This window comes from Dermochelys coriacea, chromosome 10, assembly GCF_009764565.3.
Source record: "Dermochelys coriacea isolate rDerCor1 chromosome 10, rDerCor1.pri.v4, whole genome shotgun sequence".
Classification (NCBI taxonomy): Eukaryota; Metazoa; Chordata; order Testudines; family Dermochelyidae; genus Dermochelys; species Dermochelys coriacea.
Genome location: NC_050077.1, coordinates 31,196,701 through 31,222,698, shown reverse-complemented (window position 1 = coordinate 31,222,698; position 25,998 = coordinate 31,196,701). Strand labels below are relative to the sequence as shown.

The window sequence follows — 25,998 nt, the reverse complement described above, 5'->3', positions numbered from 1 at the left end:
CTTGACTTACGTTTAGTGTGTGAATGTGTGTAGACAGTTCACAGTCACAGCAGATTTTACAAAGGTAAAATCCATATTTTATACATATGCTGAAGCATCTTTTTGGCTGAAATGGTGGGTAGCTGAGCAAGGAAGCTGTGCTGTATGTGTTCCTGTCTGCCAGTATAGCAGAGAATGCTAGATCCTGCCGGTGCTGACTCAGATAGTCATGCCATGGCAACTGCCTTTTCTACAGTGAAGCTCTCCTGTTGTAAGCATCTTTCACACAGCGTTTTGTTGAGCAAACTCTCCACAAATTGATCGCAAATCATGACTAATTCAAATGTGCCAAAAACTCACATTTCTTCAGAAGCCCACCTAGTATAGTTCCTAGTTATAGATTTCTAATAGAGTCATGTGGTGTGGAGTCCCGTGCAATATGTTAGCCTCATATCTTTGCCTATGCCTGGAGCAGGAAGAGGGAAGATAGACCCAGGAAGCACCTGAGCACACCTGTGACTATGCAGAACCAGCACCATGCTTGTCTGATATATGCTCCCCTCTAAGATGGGGACTAGAACTGGGAGAGTGACTGTGAGAGCATCCATGACATTCTTATGATGGAGGGACCCCAGCGACTGAATGTAACTGTAACCAGACCCCAGGGCCAGGGCGTGACCTGTTACTCTGACTGAGGGTATGACAGTAGGTCAGGTTCACTATCCTAGCAGTCAAATATCAGGCGGTAGCCATTTTAGTCTGTATCCACAAAAACAACAAGTAGTCTGGTGGCACCTTAAAGACTAACAGATTATTTGGGCATAAGCTTTCATGGGTAAAAAACCCACTTCTTCAGATGCATGGAGTGAAAATTACCCAGCACATTGCCAGCACGCCACCTAAGATTCCATATGACGACAAGCCAAGGAGTGCAGCTCACACAATGAGAAGGTTTCTCCACAGAAGATAGACAACACGATGTTTCAGAGAGAGCTGCTAGTAGGACAGCAGCTCTCTCCATCATGGAGGAGATTTTCCAGGGCCCTGTATCAGATGACCGTGGTAGGGTACAAATTTGGATCATGTTACCCAAGATCTCTTGATGTCATCTTATAACAAGATAAAAGAGAGAACTGTCATGCTAATTATGGTGGAGTTATAGCTTTACCAATGTTAAGATTGCACCAGAGGTTTTGTTTAAGCACGAGTGTTACATTTTTGTCAGAAGTGTCTGAATTCTCAAAAAGTCCAATTTGAAATTAAGAGCTTAGGCAGTCTCATTAAGAGAAATGGGAAGGTGTGGGGCCCCAGCAAACATGATCCACATCTTCCCATTTCACTCCAGTTACAGATGTTTTGAGGGCCCCCTGAACTCAGGGCCCTGGTACAATTGTCCCCCTCTTCCCCTCTTTGCCAGCCCTGAGCTTAATTGTTTCCAAAGTCACAAAAGTCAGTGCATGTGAGCAGGAGCAATGAGGGGGACAGGGATACACCCCAATCCTAAATAGTCTCTCTTCTTCCCTCACCCAGAAAGATGTATGATTTCCTGTTGCATCCCATTGTAAGGTGTATATAGCCGTTAACATGTACCTTGAAAATATGTTAACATCTGTAGTTCTTACTCAGCCCAGTTAATCATCTGTTAACTAAGATTACCACCAATCGCACTTATGCTACTAACCAAATAGTGCAAGTTCAGTACAATTTAGTTTACAGAATGTTTCTCCATCCCTATATAAAACATAACAGTTTGAAATGCAAAACAGCCAGGCCCTTTTTCATATAATTCAGCATTCCCATATCATGTGCAATACATTTTTGGAAAACCACTCTGAAAGAAATTTTAAAATATACGAGAGATAGGATTCAAACCGGAGTTAAAGACAAGGGAGTTGGCCTGTTAAAAAAAGATTCAAGTTGGAAATGAGGAAGTTACTCGTATTCTTGCTCTGTACAGCAAAAAACAAAACAAAATAACCATTCTTTAATTTGTGGACCCAGGCAATGATTCCTACTGTACATTGCTGGGGAAAAAAAAAACTATTAACAGAATATTTTATAATGGAAGACAAATTCTGTGAGAACAGGGCCAGACAAATTCACACATACAAAAAAATGGATAAAGGAAATTGGCATACTTTGCACAAACCTTTATCTTCCTCTTGGAGCTAAAGACCATGAGCGTCAATAAGCCTGTCCCAACAGGTGGAACATCTTATCTGGGGAGCATTAATTAAGCTAAAGTAAAATACCCAATTACCAGGAAAGGAAAGCTCCAATGATTAACAAAGTCTTCAAGTTACTGTTAAAGGGAACCTCCCATTCTTTGCATGGGGACATAATTCCCATTCTACTGGCTTGCTACAAAGTATTACGAACCAGTGATGTGTGTACAAATGTAAGTTTAAACCCTCTAGAAATAATTAGTTATGAGACCCAGAAAACTGAAGGTCAACTGGAACAAATGACTTGTTCTTGCAAGAAACCCAGCCCACATTGCCTTCACCTCAAGCTATGCATTTGTTTGCCTTATGACTCAGACACACATCTCTCTGTGACTGACCTGTCTTATTCTCAAAAAGAAAAGGAGTACTTGTGGCACCTTAGAGACTAACAAATTTATTAGAGCATAAGCTCCACCAAATGCATCCGATGAAGTGAGCTGTAGCTTACGAAAGTTTATGCTCTAATAAATTTGTTAGTCTCTAAGGTGCCACAAGTACTCCTTTTCTTTTTGCGAATACAGACTAACACGGCTGCTACTCTGAAACCTGTCTTATTCTGACAGTATAAAGTCTCCAACCTCATAAGCCCCAGAAGATGTGAAGTGAAAAGAATGTAAAGACTCTGCCCACTAGGGTTAGAGGAACTATAAAGGATGTTGTTTGTTTTCTTCGTAAATTGTTGCACTCTAGAAGTGACAGGGATTGCATGGCACAAGAAGGGAAAAGAAATGATCTAAGCGCCCACTGAGGTTATAACTGGGGGAATTCCAATTAATAGTCCAGACTAATATTGAAATACAATCCTTTAAATGAATCCAATATAAAAATCCTATAATAAGAAAAGGACTGAAAGTATGTGTTATATACCAACACCCTCTACTGAATACCAATGGAAGTTTCAGACAAACTGAGAGAGCTGAAATCTGAATACCTAGCTGGCCAGTGTCCAATACAAAATAAGGGGATTGCCTTCCTCCAATGGACCCTGAAACAGTATCTCAACTTGGATCATCTTGTAGGACCCTAGAGCTTGCTGAACTCCTGAAGACAGCCTCTCTCCTAGGCCAGAATCACAGAATGGAGCAGGGATGACTGAACCCACAAATAAGCTGCAAAATCCACACAGGAGAATGATGTTTGGATCAGCCATGAGGAAAGGATTCTCCCCTATTTCATGCTTAACGGGGTAAGAAGTGGTGAGATTAAATTTCAGAGATTGTATTTCTCCTTCTATTCTGTAATATAAATAACTGCAGGTTAGTTTGTTGAGTCTGCACTCTTTAGAGAGACCTCAAATAACCATATTCTGGATTTTAACTAATGCTATTAGCACTTCTACTTTGAATGTACAGCAAATTGGCCTAAGAGAAATTTAATACAATAACTATAATCAATTGCTTTTGATATTTTAAACTTGTCCCTTTTAGTCCATACCATTCAAATAGCAGGGACCATACTCTTAGAAGTGCATTAAGACATCCGTACACATTAGTGAGGGACCTCTAGTGTAAAAAACATATTAGAAATACTGACAAAGTGATTATTATTGATCTCATATGTAATAAGAAATCTTGGTAGTTTGCTTTGTTCCTTGGCATAACTGCTGACCCTTGACCCTAGTCTATGACAATCGCTTCCAAGACTGTGTTTTTGTGTTTCAGTACAGACCTAGAAAATTGATTGTGTCTACAGCTGATTGAAGAACTGTTTATGGCATATGAATGTGGTTCCGGGTAAATTAATAAACTGTGGATTGGTTAAGAATACCATGTGTACTGATTTGAGAAACACTGTCTGAGCTAGAAGTAGACCTGAAAAAAACTTCACTTTAGAATTAGTAAATTAATGCTTCCTAGACTCAGTAAAAAGGGTTAAATTCCATTCCAATACAACACATATTAATTTGGCAAATCTGGTTGTCAGATTTCAGCTTTAAATCTAACTGGCATCTTCGCAAGTTGACAAAATAACTCCGTTTTACACTGCTACCATATTGCAGCAATGTGATGCCCTCCCCTGTGGCTTTTACACCACCACCACAACTGGTTCCCAACAGAAAGGAAGAGATCAAATCTCCAGGGCAAGCCGGGAATGGAATGTGTTGTGTTCCTAGGGCCATAACGTGTATGAGGGTAGCGTTGGAGCCTCCAACCCAGCCTAGCCTAAACCCACTAAGGGAACCAACCCTGTTTAAACAAAACTAGAAAATTAAACACACACCAGTTTAATTTGCTGTAGCAGGACAAGTGTCATGGTTATGCTTGTTGGTATGTGTATGAGATGGAAGTGACAGCCTGTGTTATTGCCCACACTGTGCCTATATGATCTGTGCTATTGACTGCACCGGGGCTGTAAGGAATATTTAATTAACAGTTCTGTGACTTTACAGAGTGTCCTATTGACTCTACGGTGGCTACATGGAATGTGTTATTGACCACCCTGTGATTATACCAAGTTTGCTATTGACAACCTTGTGGGCTATACAGAGTATGTTATTAACAGTGCTATGGTTGTATGGAGTGTGCTATCAACAGGGTGGTGGCTATATGGAGTGTGTGAGTACACCAAAGGCATTCTTCCTTACTAGTTCTGGCCCTGTGGTTACAGATCATTGGACACCTGGCAATTCCCCCCTCTGCAGGGTTTGAAGAAGGGGTTCTTAGCCCTTACATGAGTGCCTTAACCCTGGTCTATGGGACAGTCTGGTGTGAGTTTGTCCATCTCTCCAGTTGAAGCTGTTCCATTGGGTATGAAATAATTAAATATGCATTTGTTCCAAGAGCGAGGGAGTAAGGATGATTCTTTACTCCAAAGGTTCAGGGACTCACCAGAGCGGTGGGACACCCACATTCAAACCACTAGTCTAATTGTTATAAGGACGATAGCTGCCCCCCACGTTTGTTTTGTGCAGAGTTTGGCATCAGCGGCTGCCATTTTTGCAAGAAGTGCCTTAGGCACCTGATTCAAGGGAGGATTCACGGCTGAGAATCACAAATGAAGAGAGGTGCCAGCCTCCAGCCAGCACTTGGTCATCTCAGTCTTTTTGAGGGGCACAGCTTAGGCCACCTCCCTCTGCTTGGTATCTGCAATTGACTAGCTTATACCGCTCTCTGCTCAGCATTCTGGCTTTTGCGAGTCCCTTTCCTAGCTGCCTAGCTCTCCCTATGCATTATGTAGGAAGTCTGGGCCCCTAAAAGTGAGGCACTGCAACAACACCACCTAAGTCATCCTGTGTAGTTAGTTAGTCCTGTACCTGTGGGGAGCATGTTATAGACAGTGCTCTAGTTATTTGGAGCATGGGAAGGTGGCAAGGAATGCTGGGAGTGTGATGGGGAGCCGGGGGCTGTGCTCTGGGTAATGCACTCAGAGGCAGACAGCCTGTGATTGCCTTACACGGTGCTTCTCACAGCTGCAGCACAAAGTAAATACGTGTGTCCCCCCGTAGATGCTTCCAGTTACAAGCTGGTGTGTACATGGCCCTGACCACAATGAGCCTGCCTTACTGTCGAACACTTTCAAGTCGGTCAGGCCAGCCTAGTGCCCAAGGCTGCGCTAGGCCTGTCCTGTGCCTGACGGCTGTGGAGGTAGCCTTAGCTCTAAATGTTATCCACTCCAGTATGGCTTTGTCTCCTGAGCACAGCTCTTAATGAAGGGAATATACAGGCTTTCCTTCTACTGCTGATTTACCTCAATGTGTGAACTGGACTGAATTCACATGGTGAAGAGATATCCAGGAAATCTGGGGTATAAACAGTAGTGGACTGAGCCTGGCTAGGAAAATTGGAATAGCCTATAACAAACCCAGAGGAGCTTGGTTGGCCCTGGTTCTGGTCTGAGTGCCACTGGGCTCTGGCTAAGTCCTGCTCTTCTTTCAAAATCAATGAGAAAAATGCCCTTTTTTCATAACGTTTTATTTTTCCGTACATTTTTATGGTCCAGCATTTGCCTTCATTCCACTCCAAGCAGGTCTGAGAGGATGATCCGAAATCAGGAGTTCCATGCACATTCCTTCCCTCACCTGAGCAAGATGGCCCAAATTTACCCTTCTGCTGAATGAGCTTTAGTGGTTTACTAATTCTTAAAGTACCACCTTAGAAAGCAATACTTCCTGTCCTGGCCATCCAGTAAGCAAGCAACCCAGTGCTTTGGGATAGTGCAGACCTCGTGATGTAATCAAGCTCCCAGCCAAGACAGCTCCAATTTATAGACTATTTGGCCTGTTTTACTACAGCCCCTAAATCCTTGCTTTCGCTCTGTAGGGAATTCTACCCTTTCGGGTCTGACGAATCCTCTTCCATTTTGCTTTGAGTCATCCTTTTGCACTCAGGGCTAGATTAAGGAGATCTGGATTTAGGCACACTCCTATATGCAGCTACCCCAGACATCACCCCAGAGGATGCTGAATCAGTAGCAGCGGGCCTCTCCATCTCTCCCAGAAGTGATGGGAGCAACACACCTGTTTTCATTGAGAGTGAAGGGCCAGGCAGTTTCCTCCCTGGCTGTAGCGGCTGCTGCTCCTGCCTCTGCTGGAGGCTCACTGCAGCCGTCATTGCCTTGGGGACACCTGGGTCACATTTTCATGCTTTGTTTTGCAACCACATGGACTAGAAAACAATTTTTCAAAATTAAAGCTTAGATTCTGGCATCATTGCACAGCTTGGGGAGCAAGGGCCATAGGCGTGGGCCTATAGTGCCTTCATCCAGTCCTGTTTGCTTGTCTACACCTTCCATCCAGGAGTGTTTTACTGGTGAGGTTGGAAAATACCATTACTCCCATTTTACAGTCAAAGAAACTGAAGCACAAACTGGTGAAGTGTTTTGCCCAAGGCGGCAAAAGGAGTCAGTGACCAAGCTGGGAATGGAAACGATCTCCTGTCACTCAGTTCTGTGCTTTCACCAGCATTTCCTCCACTGGACTTTGGTTAGCTTGTGACATTACCTAGGGGTCGTGTCACAATAACTGTTAATAGAAACAGACGATTGGGGCTATTGTCTGAGTGGAACCATGAGCTTCACCCTCCCACTGAAATCCAGGACAGTGTTTTCAGGATATTAAAGGGGAAGCTTGGGATTGGGTAACTGAACCCCAGAACCTCTGCAGCTATTACCAAGACCTTGTCTTTTGTATGATATGTGGAGTGACTCATGAAAGGAAAGCACTGACTGGCCTCTGGAAGCAAGCAAGCAGCAGGACCAGGGCTTGCTAGCTCATATTTGTCTGAGGTTCAGCTGATCTCTCAGCACACACTCACTAACTGATTAGCAGACAAACAAGCAAATTCTCCTCCTTGCTATGAACAGGTTGTTTCCCCCTCTGTCCTGTTTGGAACAAAGAATTGCTAAAATTCTCAGACTTTCATCTGCGGAGAGTTTACAGTTCCAAATAGCTCCTCTAATTATTCATTAACTGCTGAATCAAATAGAAAACAATGCAAGCTGAAAGGAAATAGTATTGCCACTTACCAGCAGCATTGATATTTTCCTCACAGGAGTACCAGATCCCAGTGTGGAAATACCGGAAGAGAAAGCGGTCATCCCCCGTCTCCCAGCTATAATGCACCACATTCTGGTTTGTCTCATTGGCCGTCTCATTCCCACTGTAGTTGAGGCAATTTGTCTTCTTGTCTTTCCCACAGTTTGGCTTGGGGACCCTCTGAGTCCCTTCACACCAGTAGGTTGTGATGAAGGCTGTGGTGGAGAAGAGGAGAGCCATCAGGTTCAGACTCACTGCTAGGAGGGCTCTGCATCTTCGGTTTGTCTTCATGGTAACCCACCCACTCCTGCAGAGAAAAGAAATCAAATGTGGATTTTTGGGGCTGGGAAATTCAAAGCCCGTCACAATTCAGAATGTGGTTTTCCAGTCACAGAAACTCTCAGCTTCTTCCAATCTGTTGCTGAAACATTGAAGGAAATGCTGCAGCCATCCTCCCATTTTCCTCTTTATTTGAAATCCCGTCTTGGTGTGTTACAAGAGCAGCTGCAGCCAGCAGAAATGTAGCTGTATTGTGGTATGTGTCGTGGCTAAGAGTGCTGAAAGGATCACATAAGGTCTGTCTCAGAGGCAGCATGAAGTGCAAGTGAACATCTGCTAGCGTAACACACATGATGCTGAGGAGCTATGCAGCCTTCTCCAGGGGGAGACACCTGCAGGCTGTGGGACTACATTGTACTTGACTCCAAAATCAAGCAGGAGACAGACAGCAGGGGCTGCTTCTGCATGCCATCAAAGTCATTTGTGAATCTCGGCTGTTACTGCATCATGCTGACAGCGGAATGTTATGGAGGAGGCGGGGGAGGAAGCCTCATTTTATATTCAAATTAACAATTATTCAAGGCTAAGGAGCCCATTTTCGGAAGCTGTGCATGAATATTTACCCAGAGGAAGGGGGAATTCAGTACGATTACAGACTTTTTATGGTGTCTTGAGTAAGGAACAAGTCAGGGAGCTGATCCTCCTGTTATGTTATGTGGTGTAATTCCTCTGACTTCAGCCAAGCTACTCTCAATTTACACCTATGTGAAAGGAAAATTAGGCCCAAACGTGATTAATTACTAAAATGCCATAATTAGTAGAAAAAAAATAATCCCACAATAGCAAATGGAGGACACTGTTACAGACTTATTTCCAGATATAGCACATATGGGTGTGTCTCATGAAATAAATCTGTAGGATAATTCCACTTTCTATGGATGAAGAGAATTAACTTAGTCTCTAAGGTGCCACAAGTACTCCTTTTCTTTTTGCGAAAACAGACTAACACGGCTGCTACTCTGAAACCTTAGAACAAACTGTGATCTTTGCACCTTTGTGTCTGCCTCTTGCCTGCCAGCTGATAAGAGGAACTCCTTAAAAAGACCAGATTCATAAGGAATGATGTATTGACCATCGTTGTCCACCTGTTTACTGCGTCTCTGATCAGCGTACAATCTTTTATTCAGAATTATTCAGTGAATGCTCAGCCTGCTTGTAAACTGTCTCAGTGAGCACTGTTGTGAGAATTTGATATACAGAATTCCAAATCCAGCTGTGTGGTTGGTCACCTTAGTCACATGGTATTGTTTTTGTGCCCTTATCAGATAAGCATAACTTTTTGAACAGCAGAAGTTGCACAAACCTCTGGGGCTCTGATCTTTTTAGGGAGCCTCGGGAAGCGCTTTAGGGACATGCCTGATAAGTGTTATGCAACTTGTACGACATCACAAATTTGACAAAACTCTTTTGTTTGGAAAAGTTTTGACTGACTCTCTCCGTTTCACTACTGTGCCTTATGTTCCACAGAGAAATGTGGGGACCATACCAAAATAATGCCTGAACATAAGCATTCTAAAGCTGAGGCAATGCTGCCACCAGAGAAGCAGCAGCAGCAAACACTGTAGCTGGAAACACCTAGGGGCTCCAGGAGCAGCTGTAGCAGGCTGGGGGTGGAACAAAACTGTTCTGGGCTCCCTGTGACCATTCCAATAGACACAGCACATGGTTCCTATGGCCTCTGCCCCCTGTGGACATCAAATAGGACAAGAGTTTCCCCAACTTATGGAGGGAAGGGAGAGAAAGCCAGGCTAGGCTCCCCTCAATGACCTCCCAGACCTTGCACCTAATTCTAGTGCCCCTTTCCCCGCACTCCTAGGATAAGAGCCTTCACCTGCTGGCAGTTAATGAAATTAGTACTGTAACTCACTAACAGATTGTCTGTCCTGGAGGTTCAAACACTACTGATGCTGGACAATGGAGCTGTTAGCCACTTCGTATGTGTTAGGTATAGTATACATCATCTTAATAGATATTATGCTCATGGTATTATGATATACATCATATATGTTGTGCTAGGAAGTTATGTTAACTGAATGTATTATGCTCTTTCCACAATTCTGTTCACCCATGTCAGTATCCCACAACACTTTGCAAACCCAAAGTCAGCTTTGGCATTAGAAAATAGGAAACCTGTCAAAAACAAGATATATGAATAATGTGTATGTCCTAACGCATGCTGGGATGTCCCTCTTCACCCAACTGGTTTAGAATGTCGTAACAAAGAGATAAGGAAAAGTACAGAACAACAAGTTAAGGAATTTGTATGAACTGATGGGTTGGATTTTAGGTGATGTATAAAGTGCTTTTAACTTGCAAACCACCCTACTATAAATGGAGGTAATTTGAGGATGTATCTTTGAAGCTCACCTATCGTGTGAGATGAACATGATGTGACAAGCAGCTTCCTAGAGGGAATTGCTTATAACCCTATGTGACAGAATGTACCCCTGTATTCACACCCTACCCACTCTTGAAATAATCTTTGTACAAAGTGTGCCTTGTATGGTATCATCTGAAAACTCATAATTTGCTGGTCAGTATCATCCTGATAAAATATGTGTGTGTGGCAGGGTGGACTAGGTCCAGAGGCCCCCTGCTGGAGGCCTCTTGGCCCTGCAGCACCCTGTCCCAGAATAGAACAGCAAGAAGTCCTCCAGGCAGCCTAGAGTGGCTGTAGAAGAGCGGCCAATTAGAGGGGCTGATGGAGGGACCAATAAGGGGCCAGAAGGGCCAGATAAAAGGCAAGCAGCAGAGCAGTGCCTTTAGTTGCTGTGTAGACCTTGATGAGGGAGGACCAGGTGCCTGTCTGAACAGCAGGCCTTTGGATAGGTTACTGCAGAGACTGCCAAAGACTGGGGGCCTGGCTGGCTGGAATAGCAGCAGAGCTGTCCAAAGGTTAGTGTGGGCAGGCTGAGCCAGGGGACTGAGTATAAAACCTGCCCAGACCAGATGAGGATACTGAGATGGGCCCTGCTGGTCAGGTAGCAGACTGAGCCTAGGGAGGGATGCTGAAAAGGATATCAGTTGAGGGTACCAAGATAGGCCCCAGTTGAGTGGTTGAAGAAGGCAGTGCCTTTGGGAGAAGCCTTAGAGCTATGGCCCCATACAGTCCTGAGTTCTTATCATGGCACTGGTATACCCCAGAAAGGGGGACAGCATTTGTGGCTTAGCTGGAGGACTGAGCTGCTGAAGACCAGCCAAGAGAACCACTAGCCATAGGGAGGGGGACACTTTCAAGAGGTGGATGCCACCCTGTTGAAAGAAAAACCAAAAGCAGGCTCGCACCTAACCAAGAGAAAGGGGGCCATCTACTAGAGGTGGGTGCCCTCAATGAAAAGAACTGTTTGCAGGCCCTATCTACCAGAGAAAAGGGGGTATGCACAAGAGGCAGGTGCTGATGCCATTACAGTGTGGCAACATTTAATATGAAGTCAGATTCCCATGTATGGTGTTCATGCATATTCCAAATGGAGGCTGGCAAACAGGTCTGTTCTAAGCAAAGGAATGTGTGCTTGCCTTAATTTGCATTTAAGCAGTAAACAGAATCATCAATCAGGAATGGAAACAAGGGACACCCAAACAGGTGGGGGGTGGGGCGGGGGAAGTAGCAGGGAACATCTTTTTCCCCCTAATCTCTTAGTACTCAGCTGAAAATGTTTTTCAAGAGGGGAATTGACACTATAACTAGGAGGGACAAACACCCCAAGGGTTTCCCTTCCTCTCTCCTAGCCCATTGTATTCATGGCACCTGAACCAACAAGACAAAGGAAGCATTTGTTGGATACTTGGAGAAGGGGTCCTGACCTAAGAAGTTGGGTCAGTAAGACTGCTGAAAGCATGTGCTGAGAAAACTTTGCTTTGAATGTATAATAGTGTGTGAATTTAGGCATCAGTTGCATTTTCTTTTTCTTGTAACCATTTCTGACTCTTGTATTTCATTCTTGTATTCACTTAATCTCTTTGTAGTTAATACACTTGTTTTATCTGATTGAAGTGTCTGGGAAACTGCATTGGGGTGGCAATTTGTGTGCATATTATTGCTATTAAAGAAATAACAAACTTGTATCGTCTGGGACAAGGCTGGGTACTGCAGGACATACATTTCTGGGGGGGAATCCAAGACGGTAGGTGTGTTGTGGTCACCCTGCAGTATAACCAAGGCTGGTGAAAGCCAGACTGCAACCCATGTGTGGCTGGCAGGCTGCAGTCTCTCTCTCTCTCTCACATGCACGCTCAGGGTGTGGTTTGCATGCTGGAAAGCTGTTTGTGAGTGGCCAAGGTGCAAATTCTTTCAGCAAGGCATCATAAGGCACCCAAGGTTACAGGGTGGGATCACACCACTGCTCACTAGGCTAGATTGTACTCTGAGACTTGGGCAGCAGATAGGCTCCTGGATGCTTAGAATGAGGCTGCAGTGCAGATGCCCAGAGACAGAACCTTAGGCACATCTGGAACTTACTGCAAAAACTTAGGTGCTGAACATGCTCAGGATTAAGCAGCAGCCATGCATGGATCACAGTGGAGCCTAAAACTAGTGCTTAGGCACCTAACTACCTTTATGGATCCGGACTAAGGTACCTAATTCCCGTTGGTGGATGCCTAGGCACTTTAGAAAATCCCACTAGACCTCTTAAGGTGCATAAATACCTTTTAAAAAATCTACCCCTTAGGTACCTTTGACAATTTTACCAGATCTATTTTCAAATCTATTCATAAAACAATGTTGATTCATATTAATTATGCTACCTTTCTTTACTGATTGCATCCCATATCAGCCATTTCATGACTTGGCCCAGGATTGATGACATTCTCACTGGCCTATAATTATCCAGGTCATCCTGTTTATGCTTTTAAAATCTTGGCCCAAGATTAGCATGTTTTTTTTTGTTAAGTACTCCAGTATTTCAAAAATTTACTAAATATCAACACCAGTGGTTCAGAGTTCATTGGTCAACACTTTTTTAAAAATTTGTGGATGCCAATTATCCAGTCCTGCAGATTTAAAAATGTTTAGAGCCAGCAGTTATTTAACATTCTCCTTAACTACTGTTGAAATAGTAATTATACTGCAAGATATGAAAACACCATCAGACTTCTTTTCAAATACAGAACTTAAATATTTAACTCTTCTGTCTTTTTCTGCATCATTATTGACAATTTTACCATCTCTATCTTGTAAGGAACTGACACTATTACTAGGATTTGATTTGTTCCTAATGTATTCTTTTGTTGTCCTAACCCTACTGTTTATAGATATGTCCAATACCTTTTGCTTCTCTTTAGTCTCCTTTCTGTTTTCACTCCTTCTTAACCAATACAGTTTTAAAGTAACAATCTTCTTTCATTATTGGACAATTGGGTTTTTTGCATCTATTAGTTTTCTTAAATGACTTCAAATGATCTTTCCCATTGTTTTGTTTAGATTTTTCTTCCCAGTCAATTTTGCTCAAACTCTTTTCAGCTAAGGGAAAATGGGGGGTGTGTGTGTAAATGCACACACGAATGAGATGGGGAGAAAGATGGAGGGATTTTTTTAAAAACTTGGTTTTTTTAAATGTTTCAAGATATAGTAATAAACCTCACATTTCTCAGTAGTTGGGGTTTAAGAAGGCCTATTACATGGGGAATAAAAATCCCCTTATGTCAGGGGAGGTTCAAAAAACCCTATTTTGGGAAGTTGAATAAATACCCTACATCAGGAAGGAGTATACAAAACCCATTATGGGGGGGAGTGGGGGACAGCAGAAGTAAGACTTTTCCATGGGGGGGGGGTTTAAAAGGTCCTTCCACCTCACCCATGTGTGTAAACCTGTCTATCGTAATGGGGATACATAGACAGATGAAACTTAAAGGTGAAACAATTGTCATATCATCTGAGAAATTTAATGAGACTGAAACCCATACCTGTTCACACAAAGTACAGACCAAACCACCACTCCCAATCAAGCCACTACCCATGCAACTGCTGTTGCCATTTGTCTCCGTAATCCTGGGGACACACTGATCAAGTTCAAAGCTGAGAGAATTCTCACATTGCCTCTCACCTTTAAATTTTGTCTCTTATCTCCCCACGATTTGTAAAGATCTTTTCAGGTACCAATGACTGTGCAGCTGTGGTGTGGCTCTTTTTTGTGAGGGACATTCAGGTTACAAATCCCTGGATTTTTAGAAATTTTTTGTGGGAAGAGGTTGCAAGATTTTAGAACTGTCTGGATATGTGGATCTGGAGCAAAGAGGGAGTCGGAGATCGTGTCCAATTACAGGCCTATATAAGCTGGGTTGGGTTCCATTGTGATAAAGGGGAAAGAGAAGGCTTATGGGGAAAAGATCAAGGGATCAGTTTTGCAAATGCTATGCAAAGGGGATGGCTAGACATACACAAGGGAGGTGTCAGATGCAGGTTTGGTTGGAGTGAGCCATGTCCCAAGTACAGAGAGAATTTTACATTGACTCAAAATATCTAGTTGAGGTTGTGCAAGCAAATAAGATTGTCTAGCGATGAGGGGCAGACAGAGAAAAGAAGGGGGCCAATGATGTGCATTCTGTGGGGCCCCAGGGAACGTTGGATGGAGAATGACCCATCTAATGAAACACTAAAACCAACTAGAGAGAGAGGAGGAGATCCAAGTGAGAGTGGAGCCACAAAACCTGAGTGAGGAAAAGTGTTAAAGTATGGTAGACCGTTATAAAAGCATCCAATGTTCCCATATTAGTCCACACTCATCACCCATCCCCATGCCTCGGGTACCGAACATAAGAACTTTCCCCTTGTCTTGCCTGAGGGTGCTGCCATTTCGTGCAACAATATTTCAAACAATATGTGCCAAATTCTGCTCTTCTTTATTCTACAGCAACTCTAAAGTACACAAGTGTAAAGAAGAGCAAAAATGGCTTACTGCATTTCTATATGTAGACCTAAAAAAAAATCAATTAGTTTCTCAGGATATTTTGTATTAATATCCACTTTTAATATCATTGGACTACCAGTCTATAGAGAAGCAATTGCTTCCCAGGAGCTATTTAAAGATACTATAGCCACGATAGAAATTGCTACTTCCCCGTAGCATTCCAAAAGCTTCTACTTTACTACTACAGATAATGCCACATAAATACAACTTAATCCTGATATCTGAACTGCTTTCTGTAACATATGTATGATCCTTCCATTTTTATGCATTTTCAAATCTGATAAACTGGGATTATACAGAGAGGAATGGTTGTGTTCCAGTGTGAGAAAAAACAGAGAACCAATTTCCTTCTTTTCAATTAATCCCAACATACACTACAGAAAGTCGCAGTGATTAAGGGAAGCTGACTTTCGTTATGAAAAAGATAAATTTCAGGGTAAAACCATCCTGACTTATGGCCAGCTGTGCTTTAGGTTCAGCATTTTATGACTTTTGAGTTTCTAAAGCTGTTTATTGTTTAAAAAAAATTCTAATAAAATGCCAGAGAGAATGTTCTTGCATTGTTTATCCATTGGCCAAGATTTTCATAATCACTAGTGATATTTGGTACCTTAATCATAGCCTGCCCAAATTTGGAGACATAAATGAGCCTGATTTTCAGAAAATGCAGAGCACCTCCTTTCTTAAAATTCAGCCCTTCTAATCTGCATTGAGTTGGACACCTTCTGTGGCTCCCAAAATGAAAAGATACTTTTAAGGAACCCTGGCTGAGTTCACCATATATCAATGTCTATCACTTTCACACCAACTGGCATTCTGCCGGTCTCTTGATGCTGTCATTTTAGAGATGTAGAAACCTGGGGAACTTCTAATTTTCATTGTCGTGATTAGGTTAGGTCATCTAATCATGCTAGTAATTATACTATACAACCAAAAGTCATGTTTCTACACAAAACAAAGGGGTAATTCACAAAGCAGCCTGTCTTAAAGAAAAAGCTCAAGAACCCAAGACTTTAAATAAAATACAAAGACAACACAAAAACATTTAACATTAAACAAGTGCATATAAATTATTCTAAAGCTTCTACAATTCCTCTGAGACATATTTTATTAATTTAAGTTATGCTAATAAACATTGATCACTCTCTCCAAGAGATACTCTAGACCTCTGGAAAAATAATGCAAACATGGTACAACAGTCCCAAAAAATACTCCAGCTAACACAGTTCCAGCCCCACTGTCCATCCTCCAACACAAGGAGAAGGCAAATTGAACTGGTGCCCACTTTTCTTTCAGCTCCCTGATTTCAAGGTGTTAGAGAAAATACATGCAAGACAAAACTCCACTGGGGCACACAGGCCCAACTTTCAGAATTGAAATGATAGCAGCCGGAAGGAAGGATATGCAACCCTAAAGCTGATGTTGGTGACAAGGAAATACAGTGGGTAGAAGTGATCATTGAACCAAGTCCCTGGAGTGGATGGCCATCGCAATGTCATGTCATTGTGCCCATGACTCACCTGTGCTTTACTGTGATGTCACTGGAGCACAATGTGGCCAGCTCCTAGAAGTCAGAAAATAGCCTCTCCAAGCAAAGGTACTGGGGGACAAGGAACCCAGTGGAGGCCACTAGCTACAGACAACTAAATCACCAATAATGCACCAATGGCATTGGCTCCTGTAGGCATAGCCCAGCACCTCAGCTGGAAGGGGAAGAGGTGGATAAGGGAGGAGACAGCCACTGAAAGGGGCTTGCCACTTTGTCAAGAGCAACTTTTGTTAATTCTCTGGCCCCCTTCAGCCTCTCTAAGCTTCAAACATGTGTCGGAGGCAGGCACCAAATACACTCAAGCACCCCTTCAGGTCCCACATCACACTCCACTACATCCAAAAAGAGGGAGACCAACTAGAAGGGAATGGAAAGTTTGTTAAAACTCAGAATTAAGTCAATCAAGTCCATGTTTATTCTTTGGAGACCTCCACTAGCAGACAGCAATTCTGCATGTTCCTGTAGGGCTGTCCCAGCAGTATCCGCCTCATCATGTCTTATGGGGTCCTCAGTAGCTCATCATTGGGCTAAAAAATAATCAGATGAACCATTAGGTTGTGTTAGCAACACCAGGAGCATCAAGGGCAGGTCCTGCTCTGCATCCCTGCCAAGCTGAGCCCCATTAAAGGCACGGTGTGCACCATGAGCATGGATCAGTAACACCAAGGAACAAGTGATGAAAAGCATAGGGCGGGGGGAGAGAGATAGAATGGTTACATAGCTAGAGTCCATTGGACCAGAATTTGGATGAGTGACTTGTTCTCTCACACTTGCCAAACCAGGTGCCCTCAGCATTATGTTTTGGAAACCTATTTGTCTACTCTTTTGGAGTGTCTGCCTCCCTGGAGACTGACCTTTCTGTGCCCTTTATGCATGTTTCCTTCTAGCTGTGTGAGGCCAGGCAGCTCAGACTGGGCAGCCATGAGGTAAGCTGGGCACCTCTCCTTGTATGGGGATGTTACAACTAAGTAAGTAGACTCCATCATTTACTTAATCCTCCATTTGCTGGGAATTTGTTTCCCTATTGCCCATGCCTTGTCCCAGAAAATTCCAGGAGTCCTAGTCCAATAGTTCTGGTTGAATGGGAGCTCTCAGGACTGCTGCCTCTGCCATCACTGGCATCTTCTCCATTGAGAGGGCAGTGCAATCTTAGCATGCATGCTGGCCAGAAACATGCATTAATGGAAGCTCAGACTTTAGCAGTGTGGCTACTGATGAAGGAGATGGTTATTATGCCATAGCTGGAGCAACTCCACGGTTAAGTTTGTAGCAGAATTTTCATTTTAGCAGTGTTGTTAAAGTATATTCAAAACATTCAGTTTTCATTTTTAGAATTAATTTGAAATGGTAATCCCTCAATCCTCAAATGGGGTTTTTTTTTTAAACACTTCCTATAGAAATAAGGTGGGGATCTTCTTCCTCCCTGCAATAGGGATTTTTTTTACACCTCCTCCCAAATACTTTCCCCCATTTTGACCCCCAAAATAGAGAAATTTTTTAGACTTCCCTCCAAAAGAGGGTTATTTTACCCCCAAAATAGTTTTCTTTACTCATCCTCCCTTCACATAGAGTTTTATTTTATCCCTCCCTGCCAAAATAGGGTTTTTCCTTCTCTTTCCCCCTGAAATAGGGATTTTTTCATTGCCCCACTTCCCTGGCTTAGGGTTTTCAATTCCCCCCCACCCCCTGAAAAAAAAATAGGTTTTACCCCTCCCCCAGAATTAGGATTTTTTCTATCCCAACCCTGAAATGAGATTTTACTTCCCTATTCCCCCAATGTATGGGTTTTTTACTCATTCCAGTACATAAGGTTTGTTTACTCCTCCAACTTTCCAAACTTTGTAAGCCCCAGAGCTAGAAAGCTTAGAGGGCTGGACAGAAAAAGGGGAAAAGCCAGCTCTGGCCAGCCTCATTTACTTACATGAATTATAATGCTGCTTACCCATAGTTCCTTCCAGTCTTTGGGCAGTTGTTTAGGGAGAGATTCTGCCTTCCCTCAGCTTGTCTCCTCTGGAGCTGCTGGTAGCAAGTTTGCTCTCTTCCCTGTTCTGCCAGCAAATGAGCTGCTCCTCTGCCTTTTAAATTCTCAGTTGGGGGAACCCATTTGTCACAATCCAGGGCAATTGCCCCGTGTTCCTCCTCTATGGTTCACCAAGTGCACTCATCTCTTCAGCTACTGACTCCTCAGCCATCACCTCTCTTGGGTGGAGACATGTGTCTCTCTCTCCACTCCTAACTGGGTATTTCCAGGCTGCACAGTTCCCTGTCTACACTGTGAATTCCCCAGCAAGTCAGACTTCCTCAGCAGGCCTGCTTTGTCTTCCTTCCTCAGAAGCTATAAACAGCATAATTGCCCACATTAAGTTACCACCCAGCTCTTGCTAAGCAAGCACATTTATTCTTTAGGTAAATGCATAACAGAGAAAACTACTAAAAACAATAAAGGAACCTGCACGCATGCAAATAAATTTACCAGAGATCATCTTCCCCCCCACTTCTCCCAACTCCTACAAGGGATCTTGTAGGAGTCAGTCCTTCAAACTCCATCAAGGAGTTATTCTGTGGTTACAAATTTATAACCACGTTGGCTCAAAACAAGCACCCCCAATGAATCTGAGACTCACTCTTTTGAACAGTTGGGCCTCTGATTTTGTCTTCAAACAACAGGTGATCAGCAGACACAGGTCCCCTCCTCAGGGCAAAGCTTCAAAAGGCTGAGTTTTTACATAATTGGAAGGGTTATATTCAGTGCTTAATTTGTAATGAAAAAGGTGCTGGGACTCAAGAAATGAGTGCGGGGGCTCAAGTAATTTTTTTTTTTACATTCATAAGTTATGCAGCACACCCAGAGGTGCCAGGGCTCAGCCTTGGCAAGCCCTGGTACAAAGTAAGCGCTGGTTATATCTGGACACACCTCCCCCGAGAAATTTCCTGGGAAACCCATTTAGCTGCAAAAATTCACATTGTTTCAAACAGTCCTTTGATGCTCATAGCACTTCCCAAGGTGTCCGTTAGTCAGGTTTCCTCTCTAGAGACATTACATACAAGCCCACAATAATACATAAATATTGCATTTTTAATACAGCAAAATCCTAAGATACTTAAGTTAAACCTGATTGAATTAAGTTTAATTCAATCAGGTTTGTCTGGGATATTGCAGGCAATTGCCATATCTGTTACACCATTGTCTGAGCCAAATGATGTTGAAAACACGACTGACTTCTATCTTTTTATTCATTCATTCATTTTTGATGGCACTTGGGTGACAACTTGTGGACTAACAATAAACTACAGTAAACAAAAACAAAAACAAAAAACCAACCAAACAAGAAAGGAATGAATTGAAAAAGCAAGCTACTAAGAATAATGGTATCAATATTTTTTTCAGAGAGTTAGTACTTTTTAAAATATATTTCCAATTTTGGGACAACATTATACTACAAGGTAGATAAAACACACTGAAAATATGTTATTTTTAACTTAGCAAGTTTGGAAAAGAAAAAAATATTTAAAAATATCTTAAAAATCACACAACCTTTGACTATCAAAGATTCAACCAATTACTTTTCTGGTTAAAAATAGGCTTTAGCATTTTTACCAACAGATTTTTTAATTATGTGTTTTTAACATCATTAGGGTCTGCCAAAAAAAGTTATAATTTTATATTAAGAACTAATTAAAATAACACCACAGAATGCATACCTTGAAGGTCTCTGTTGAATATGAAAATCATATTCGTTGGAAAGAATAGCTATTTACCTTACAGTAACTGTGGTTCTTTAAGATGTTTTGTCCTCACACTCTTGGCATGCATTCAGCTCACACATACAAGTTCAGATTCTTTTGGCCAGCAGAGTCTGTTGGGGCCATGCCTGCACCATAGATGTCCTCCCACACCTCCCCCACACCCCTGCCCCCACCTGATGGCATAAATTGATCCCTCAATTCCTTTGCCAATCCAGAATCCCAGAGGAGTAGGACTCCATAACAGCAGGGAAGGAAGGTGGACCCTGGAATCCATGTGAACAACACATCTCAAAAGTTACTGTAAGATAAGTTACCATGCTTTCTTCTTCAAGTGATGGTCCACACAGATTCCACTCTTGGTGACTAACAAATTGCCAGGTACCTGTTTGCTTGAAGGTTGGTAGCAGAAGTCCTTCTTAAACAATGCAGGACAACCCTACCAAAGTTGATATCTGATCTAGAAGCCTCTGCCAAAGAATAGTGACTCAAAGGTGTGGACTGAGCTCTGCGTCACTGTCCGGCAGCTTTCAGAAAGAGGTGCTATCTTCAAACAGGCAGCAGAGGCTGCCTGAGTGCTAGTGGAATGAGCTCTGCTATTGCGTGGCTAGGTGCGTGTATCCTGGCTAACTTGTAACACGTCCTTATACTGTTGGAGATCCGCTTAGATAAGCTCTGAGGATATTGCCTTACCCTTCACCATCTCTGCAAAGTCCACAGACAGTCTGGAGATGTTCTGAATGGTTTGGTTTTGTCGGTGTAAAAAGGCAGGGTCCTTACTACATCAAGTGTGTGAAATTTAGCTCCCCCTAAGGCTGGGGGAAGAAAACTTGGAGATAGATAAATTGGTTTGCATGGAATTTTAAAACAACTTTGGGCAGGACATCGGGATGAGGCCTGAGAGTGATCCTGTCCTTATGAAACACTGTACAGGGAGCCTGCCATGAGGGCCTGAATCTGCCGTACCCTTTGAGCTGATGTGATGGCTACTAAAAAAGACAGTCTCCATAGGGTGTCATCTTGGATATGAAAAGTTTGCACTGCTGCTGTAGTGTAGACACTACAACAGTGGAAGAGGACCTTCCATCACTGCAGTAAATCCACTTCTCTGAGAAGCAGTAGCTAGGTCACCAGAAGAATTCTCCTGGTGACCTAGAAGTGTCTACATCAGGACATAGGTAGGCTTAATTACATCACCCAGGACATGAATTTTTTCACAGCCCAGAGCAATGTAGTTAAGCTGACCTAACTTTGTTCTGTAGAGAAGCCCTCAGAAGCTGGTGGCTTGGACTAAGGGCAATACCATTCTCAATTTCTCAAGCAGAGATGACTGATACTGGGTCCACAGTTTAAATTACTTGGTATCATGTACGCTTTGGGTATTAATATAGCCAATGCTAATCAAGGAACACAGTTCAGAGATGATGAGTCTGAAGGTAGTAGCTATTGGGAATTTCAGTATTCAGGCACTCTGTACCAAGGCTGTAGGTACCAAGGCACCCGGTGCCAAGGTTGTTTCTGAAAGACTGGTACTGACACATGGTCCATAGACTCAGCAGATACCGCTGGCACTCTCTTGGTAAACAATACTGTGGCATCCAAGGAGGTGAAACAGGCTTTTGGCCCTTAGGAAGCTGAGCCCAAAGATGAGTCAGAAGTTTGATGACACTTCTGTTTTGGCTTCATAGGCATTGGAGAAAATGACTGTGCCTTGTCACCTCCCTGAAGTGGTGCTCTTTCCTGCCCCTGTCAGATGACATTGACACCCAGATAGTGGCAGATGACTGGGGTCTCTTAGTAGATGTGGCCTAGGAACTTGAGGTAGAATCTTGGCTCACCAGGGCACTAATGGAGAGGGACTCCCCAGATGACTTCAAGACTCTTTCAGTATAAACCTTGCCTCGTGGGTAACAGAGAATTCCAGTTCCTGAGCTCCCCAGAAATGTCTCCCTGCAGTGTCAAGTCTCTCTCCAGGCCTGCTGACAGCAATTCCGGGCCCCAGGGCAGAACTGTCAATGGGCCCCTACTGGTGCCCAGTGCACTGCTGGCTGTGCTGAAGGGCACGCTCTTCTGGCACGACCAGGGCTTCCACATGCCCGCCCAGCTGCCTTCGCCGCCACCAGTACCACCATTTGCGTGCCTAGGAGTATAGGCGCGACTTCCAGATTTCCCAGGGGGTGCTCAACCCCCCACTCCATACTAGGCTTCTTCCCCCAGTGTCCCACCCCCACCGTACCTCTTCCCACGCCTATTCTGCCCCCTCCCCCGAGGGCGCCCCATATACAACTGGTGCCTCCCCATAGTGGGGGGGCATGATGTAAAGGACAGGTCACATGTGTCCCCATCCCCCCCCAACCCAGGGCCACCACGCTCTCCCCGCCCCATGGTACCTGCAGGGGGGGAGGGCACTTTGTCCTCCCGCTATGCCTGCCCCTGCCTGGCACATTCTGCTGCTCTCCCTGGCAGGCAGGAGTCAGGCAGGGAGCAAGAGGGAGCCACTTTTATCGCTGACCCCTCCCGGTCGCTGCTTTGCAGCCCTGCCCAGCAGCTGCCTGAGAGAGCCTGGCTGGGGAGAATGCAGCTTCCAATCCCTGCCAAGGTCAGCTGCTGGGGACACCGGCACCCGAGCCCTGGTAGGGAATGGAAGTCACCTCCCCAGCCGGGCTCTCTCAGGCAGCCACCACGCAGGGCTGCAGAGCAGCATCTCAGTGGCTGGAAGGGGCTGCTCCTGCCCCTTCCACTCCCGGCATCTGGGCTATGCATCATTCAGGCCCGCTCCGGCCCTGCCTCTTCCCACCCCCCACTCCTCCCCCTCCCCGCCAGCGCCTCCAGCACACTGCCAAACAGCTGATGGCAGCAGGTGAGAGGCACTGGGGGGACAGGGATGAGCTGACCAGCGGGGCCCGCCACTGGCGGGAGGCACTGGTGGGGGAGGGGCCCACCGCTGGGTGCTCAGCAACCACTTGGTGCCTATGCCTAGGAGCTCTGCGGCCCCCCTAGGAGATTTAAAAGGGCCCAGGGCTCCCAGCTGCTGATGCTGCTACCACAGCAGCAGCAGCAGCAACTGGGGGCCCAGGACCCTTTTAAATTGCTCAGGGCCTCTTTGCCTCTCCTCCCTCCCCATTGGTGGGCCTGTCTCACTGGGCACACAGAGAAGTTATTAAGTTCGCTGCCTCCAAAGAGGCAAAGCACAGACCAGCCTGTTAGGTTAAATGAAAACTTGATCCTTCACTGTAATACACAGCACTGAGATGGATTTGTAATAAAACAAGAATAAGTTTATTAACAAAGAACAGAGATTTAAGTGATACTAAGCAAGAGAAAAAGACAGGTCTGGTTACAAACAAAATAAAACATGCTTTCTAATGACAAGAACATAATCTTAAAAAGTTACATTCTTAACTTTTCTTAACTTGATGTAGGTACCAGCATTCCTAGCCTTTCAGACTAGGGAGATCCAACTTTCACAGACTGCAAGGGTGCTGTACCCTTTGTCTCCTCAGTGATGGATCACTAAAATGTCTTTTTGCTCCCCTTCTATTACTCAAAGTCCATTGTCTCAGCCTCAAGAGCCAGGAAGGCATCCTGGGGTGTAGATTCGGTCCCCCAATGTGATTGTTAAACAGTCTTTTCCCCTACCTATTTAACTTGATGGCTTTGTTCTTCCATTGTCCTCTGCTTATGACCAAGCTGGTCAGACAGGTAGGTACACATTTCTTTATCTAGGGCAGTCTGGTTTTATGGTCTGCCTCCCAAACACATTTTACAAACACATTTCCAGCATACATTTATAACTCTCTGTAGTCAACCCACACATACATCAGTGATTTTTGGAGTGACCAGTGTGCCACCAGTTTACATATGATACCTTACAAGATACTTTTGAGATGCATATATTGTGATGACAGTACGTTGGGGCAATGAGTGTGTGAGGCTTGATGTGAGTTATAGTATGAGGGCCCTATGCCAGTTGGCCATAACGGACTCCCAGGGTCACAAGAATGTGAATTAAAAACAGAACTGGAGTCCCGTGTGTACACTCTTGGTTCGACTTGCGTCCTGCAAGTTACCATACAACATCAAAAAGCTTCCCATTGATCCCTCTGGATAGACATACCCTGAGTTTGTGGAACTGTGTCCAGGCTCCCAGTGCACAATCTGCTAAATCTGTTCATAGATGGTTTTCTACGGGGTTGATTATCTCTGGGCAGCTTTAAAGTGCATCCTGAATCCACAGTCGGAGGATCTCTTCGGGGGGAATCACATGCACAGCCACGTCACAACATTCAGTCCCCTCACTCCTGCAGTGTATTAACATTGCGGGGGACTCAGTAACTTTCTGTAAAAACAAAGGTTTCAGAGTAGCAGCCATGTTAGTCTGTATTCGCAAAAAGAAAAGGAGTACTTGTGGCACCTTAGTCTCTAAGGTGCCACAAGTACTCCTTTTCTTTTTGTAAAAACAAAGACATGCAAAGCATCTGGGCAGCCTGTGCTGATGTAGTATTGTCCTGCAGGGGCATTTTGGAGTTAGAAACCTTTTCTGCCTACATTTTGCTTGCCCTCCAAGGCCCTTCTTGCCTTGTCTGTCATAACTCCCCAGAGCCCCAGCTCTGCAGGGCCCAGCAGCCCCAGAAACTTGCTTCCTTCTCACTTAGCAGGGACCCAGAGAAGCTAGAGATCATTTAATTAATGTCAGGCCACCCTTGCAGAGTCATTCCCCAAGGTATGGTATTCAATGCTTTCCTCAGTCTTACGTGCAGTGTCCTAAGTCACGTGCTTCCTTTGGGAGACAGCTACATAGCTTCAGGCTGCCAAGAAGCATCTCCTACTAGACAGACGGAATTATCCTTTTCTTAATAGAATCCCATGTTTCCTATTGATTCCCTTCAGCCTGTTTGAAGGAATCCCCCCCCCCCACACACACACACACCGCTCCTAGAGGATTATGGCCCTCAGGTCATTTGGGGTGGGGTTTTCAAAGGCACCTAACTGACTTGGGATACAAGTGCTTGTTACTGGCTTTGCAGTGGGGGGCACCCTGAGCCAGCCTTGCTGAGTAATGTGGGTTTCCCAACTCCAGCAGCCAGCCTGCTCCTGATGTGAGGATTACAGACCTGAGCCCTCAACCTGGCCAACAGGGGCAGCAAAAGCAAAGCAATGGCTCTGTGTGGGATCAGCACCATGGGTATCTGTGCCCTCTGATCCACTCCCTTTGCAGAGCATTTCCCAGATAGGTACCTGCCTTGGGATGCCACTGTCTGCTGGGGGAGCCTCTGTGGCCAAACTACAGCTGTCTAGGTCATGACAGCTGTGGCTGGGACTCCCTAGGAAATAGGCTTCACCAGCCTTCAAAGGGGACTAGTTTCCAGCCTGGGAAATCCCCCTCAGAGTAAGTGGAAGAAGAGCTATCCCCCAGTGGCTGATTCTCTCCCTGCAAAGAGAAACGCAACAAATGCAGGAGCACAGGAGAGACAAAACAGGGGAGGATGATGTGCTTGGAAAGCAGCTTGTCAGATGTCAGACATTCTTGCCCCTCTAGGGTGCTGGAATCCACAGGCGGTGACTTTTGTTTTTGCTGGCAGGTGCTTTTGAAGAGGTGTGTGCCAGTTTTGGGGGGAGGTTATTTTCAGAATATTTATACACTTCTTTCATATTCTAGTTATTGAATATGAGAGAGGTATATAAAAGTGAATAAGGAAAAGTTATTTACTTGTTCCCATAATATAAGAACTGGGGGCCACCAAATGAAATTAATGGGCAGCAGGTTTAAAACAAATAAAA

At 44.3% G+C, this 25,998-nt stretch overlaps 2 protein-coding genes across 5 annotated transcripts in view; both read right to left on the bottom strand.

Moving 5' to 3' along the window:
* GSG1L (GSG1 like) overlaps nt 1–8,440 on the bottom strand; it is a 157,627-nt gene extending 149,187 nt beyond the window's left edge. For all 4 annotated transcript variants that reach the window (XM_038420837.2, XM_038420838.2, XM_038420839.2 and 1 more), the window contains exon 1: nt 7,668–8,440. In XM_038420837.2, coding sequence (XP_038276765.1) covers nt 7,668–7,968 — 301 coding nt within the window. In that variant the 5' untranslated portion in view covers nt 7,969–8,440. The remainder of the gene's footprint in view (nt 1–7,667) is intronic.
* Nucleotides 8,441–23,482: 15,042 nt separating this feature from the next.
* The window catches only part of IL20RB (interleukin 20 receptor subunit beta), a 40,781-nt gene continuing 38,265 nt past the window's right edge, over nt 23,483–25,998 (bottom strand). Inside the window, exon 7 of the mRNA XM_043494070.1 lies at nt 23,483–24,556. Within this exon, the coding sequence (XP_043350005.1) occupies nt 24,431–24,556 (126 nt within the window). The 3' untranslated portion in view covers nt 23,483–24,430. The remainder of the gene's footprint in view (nt 24,557–25,998) is intronic.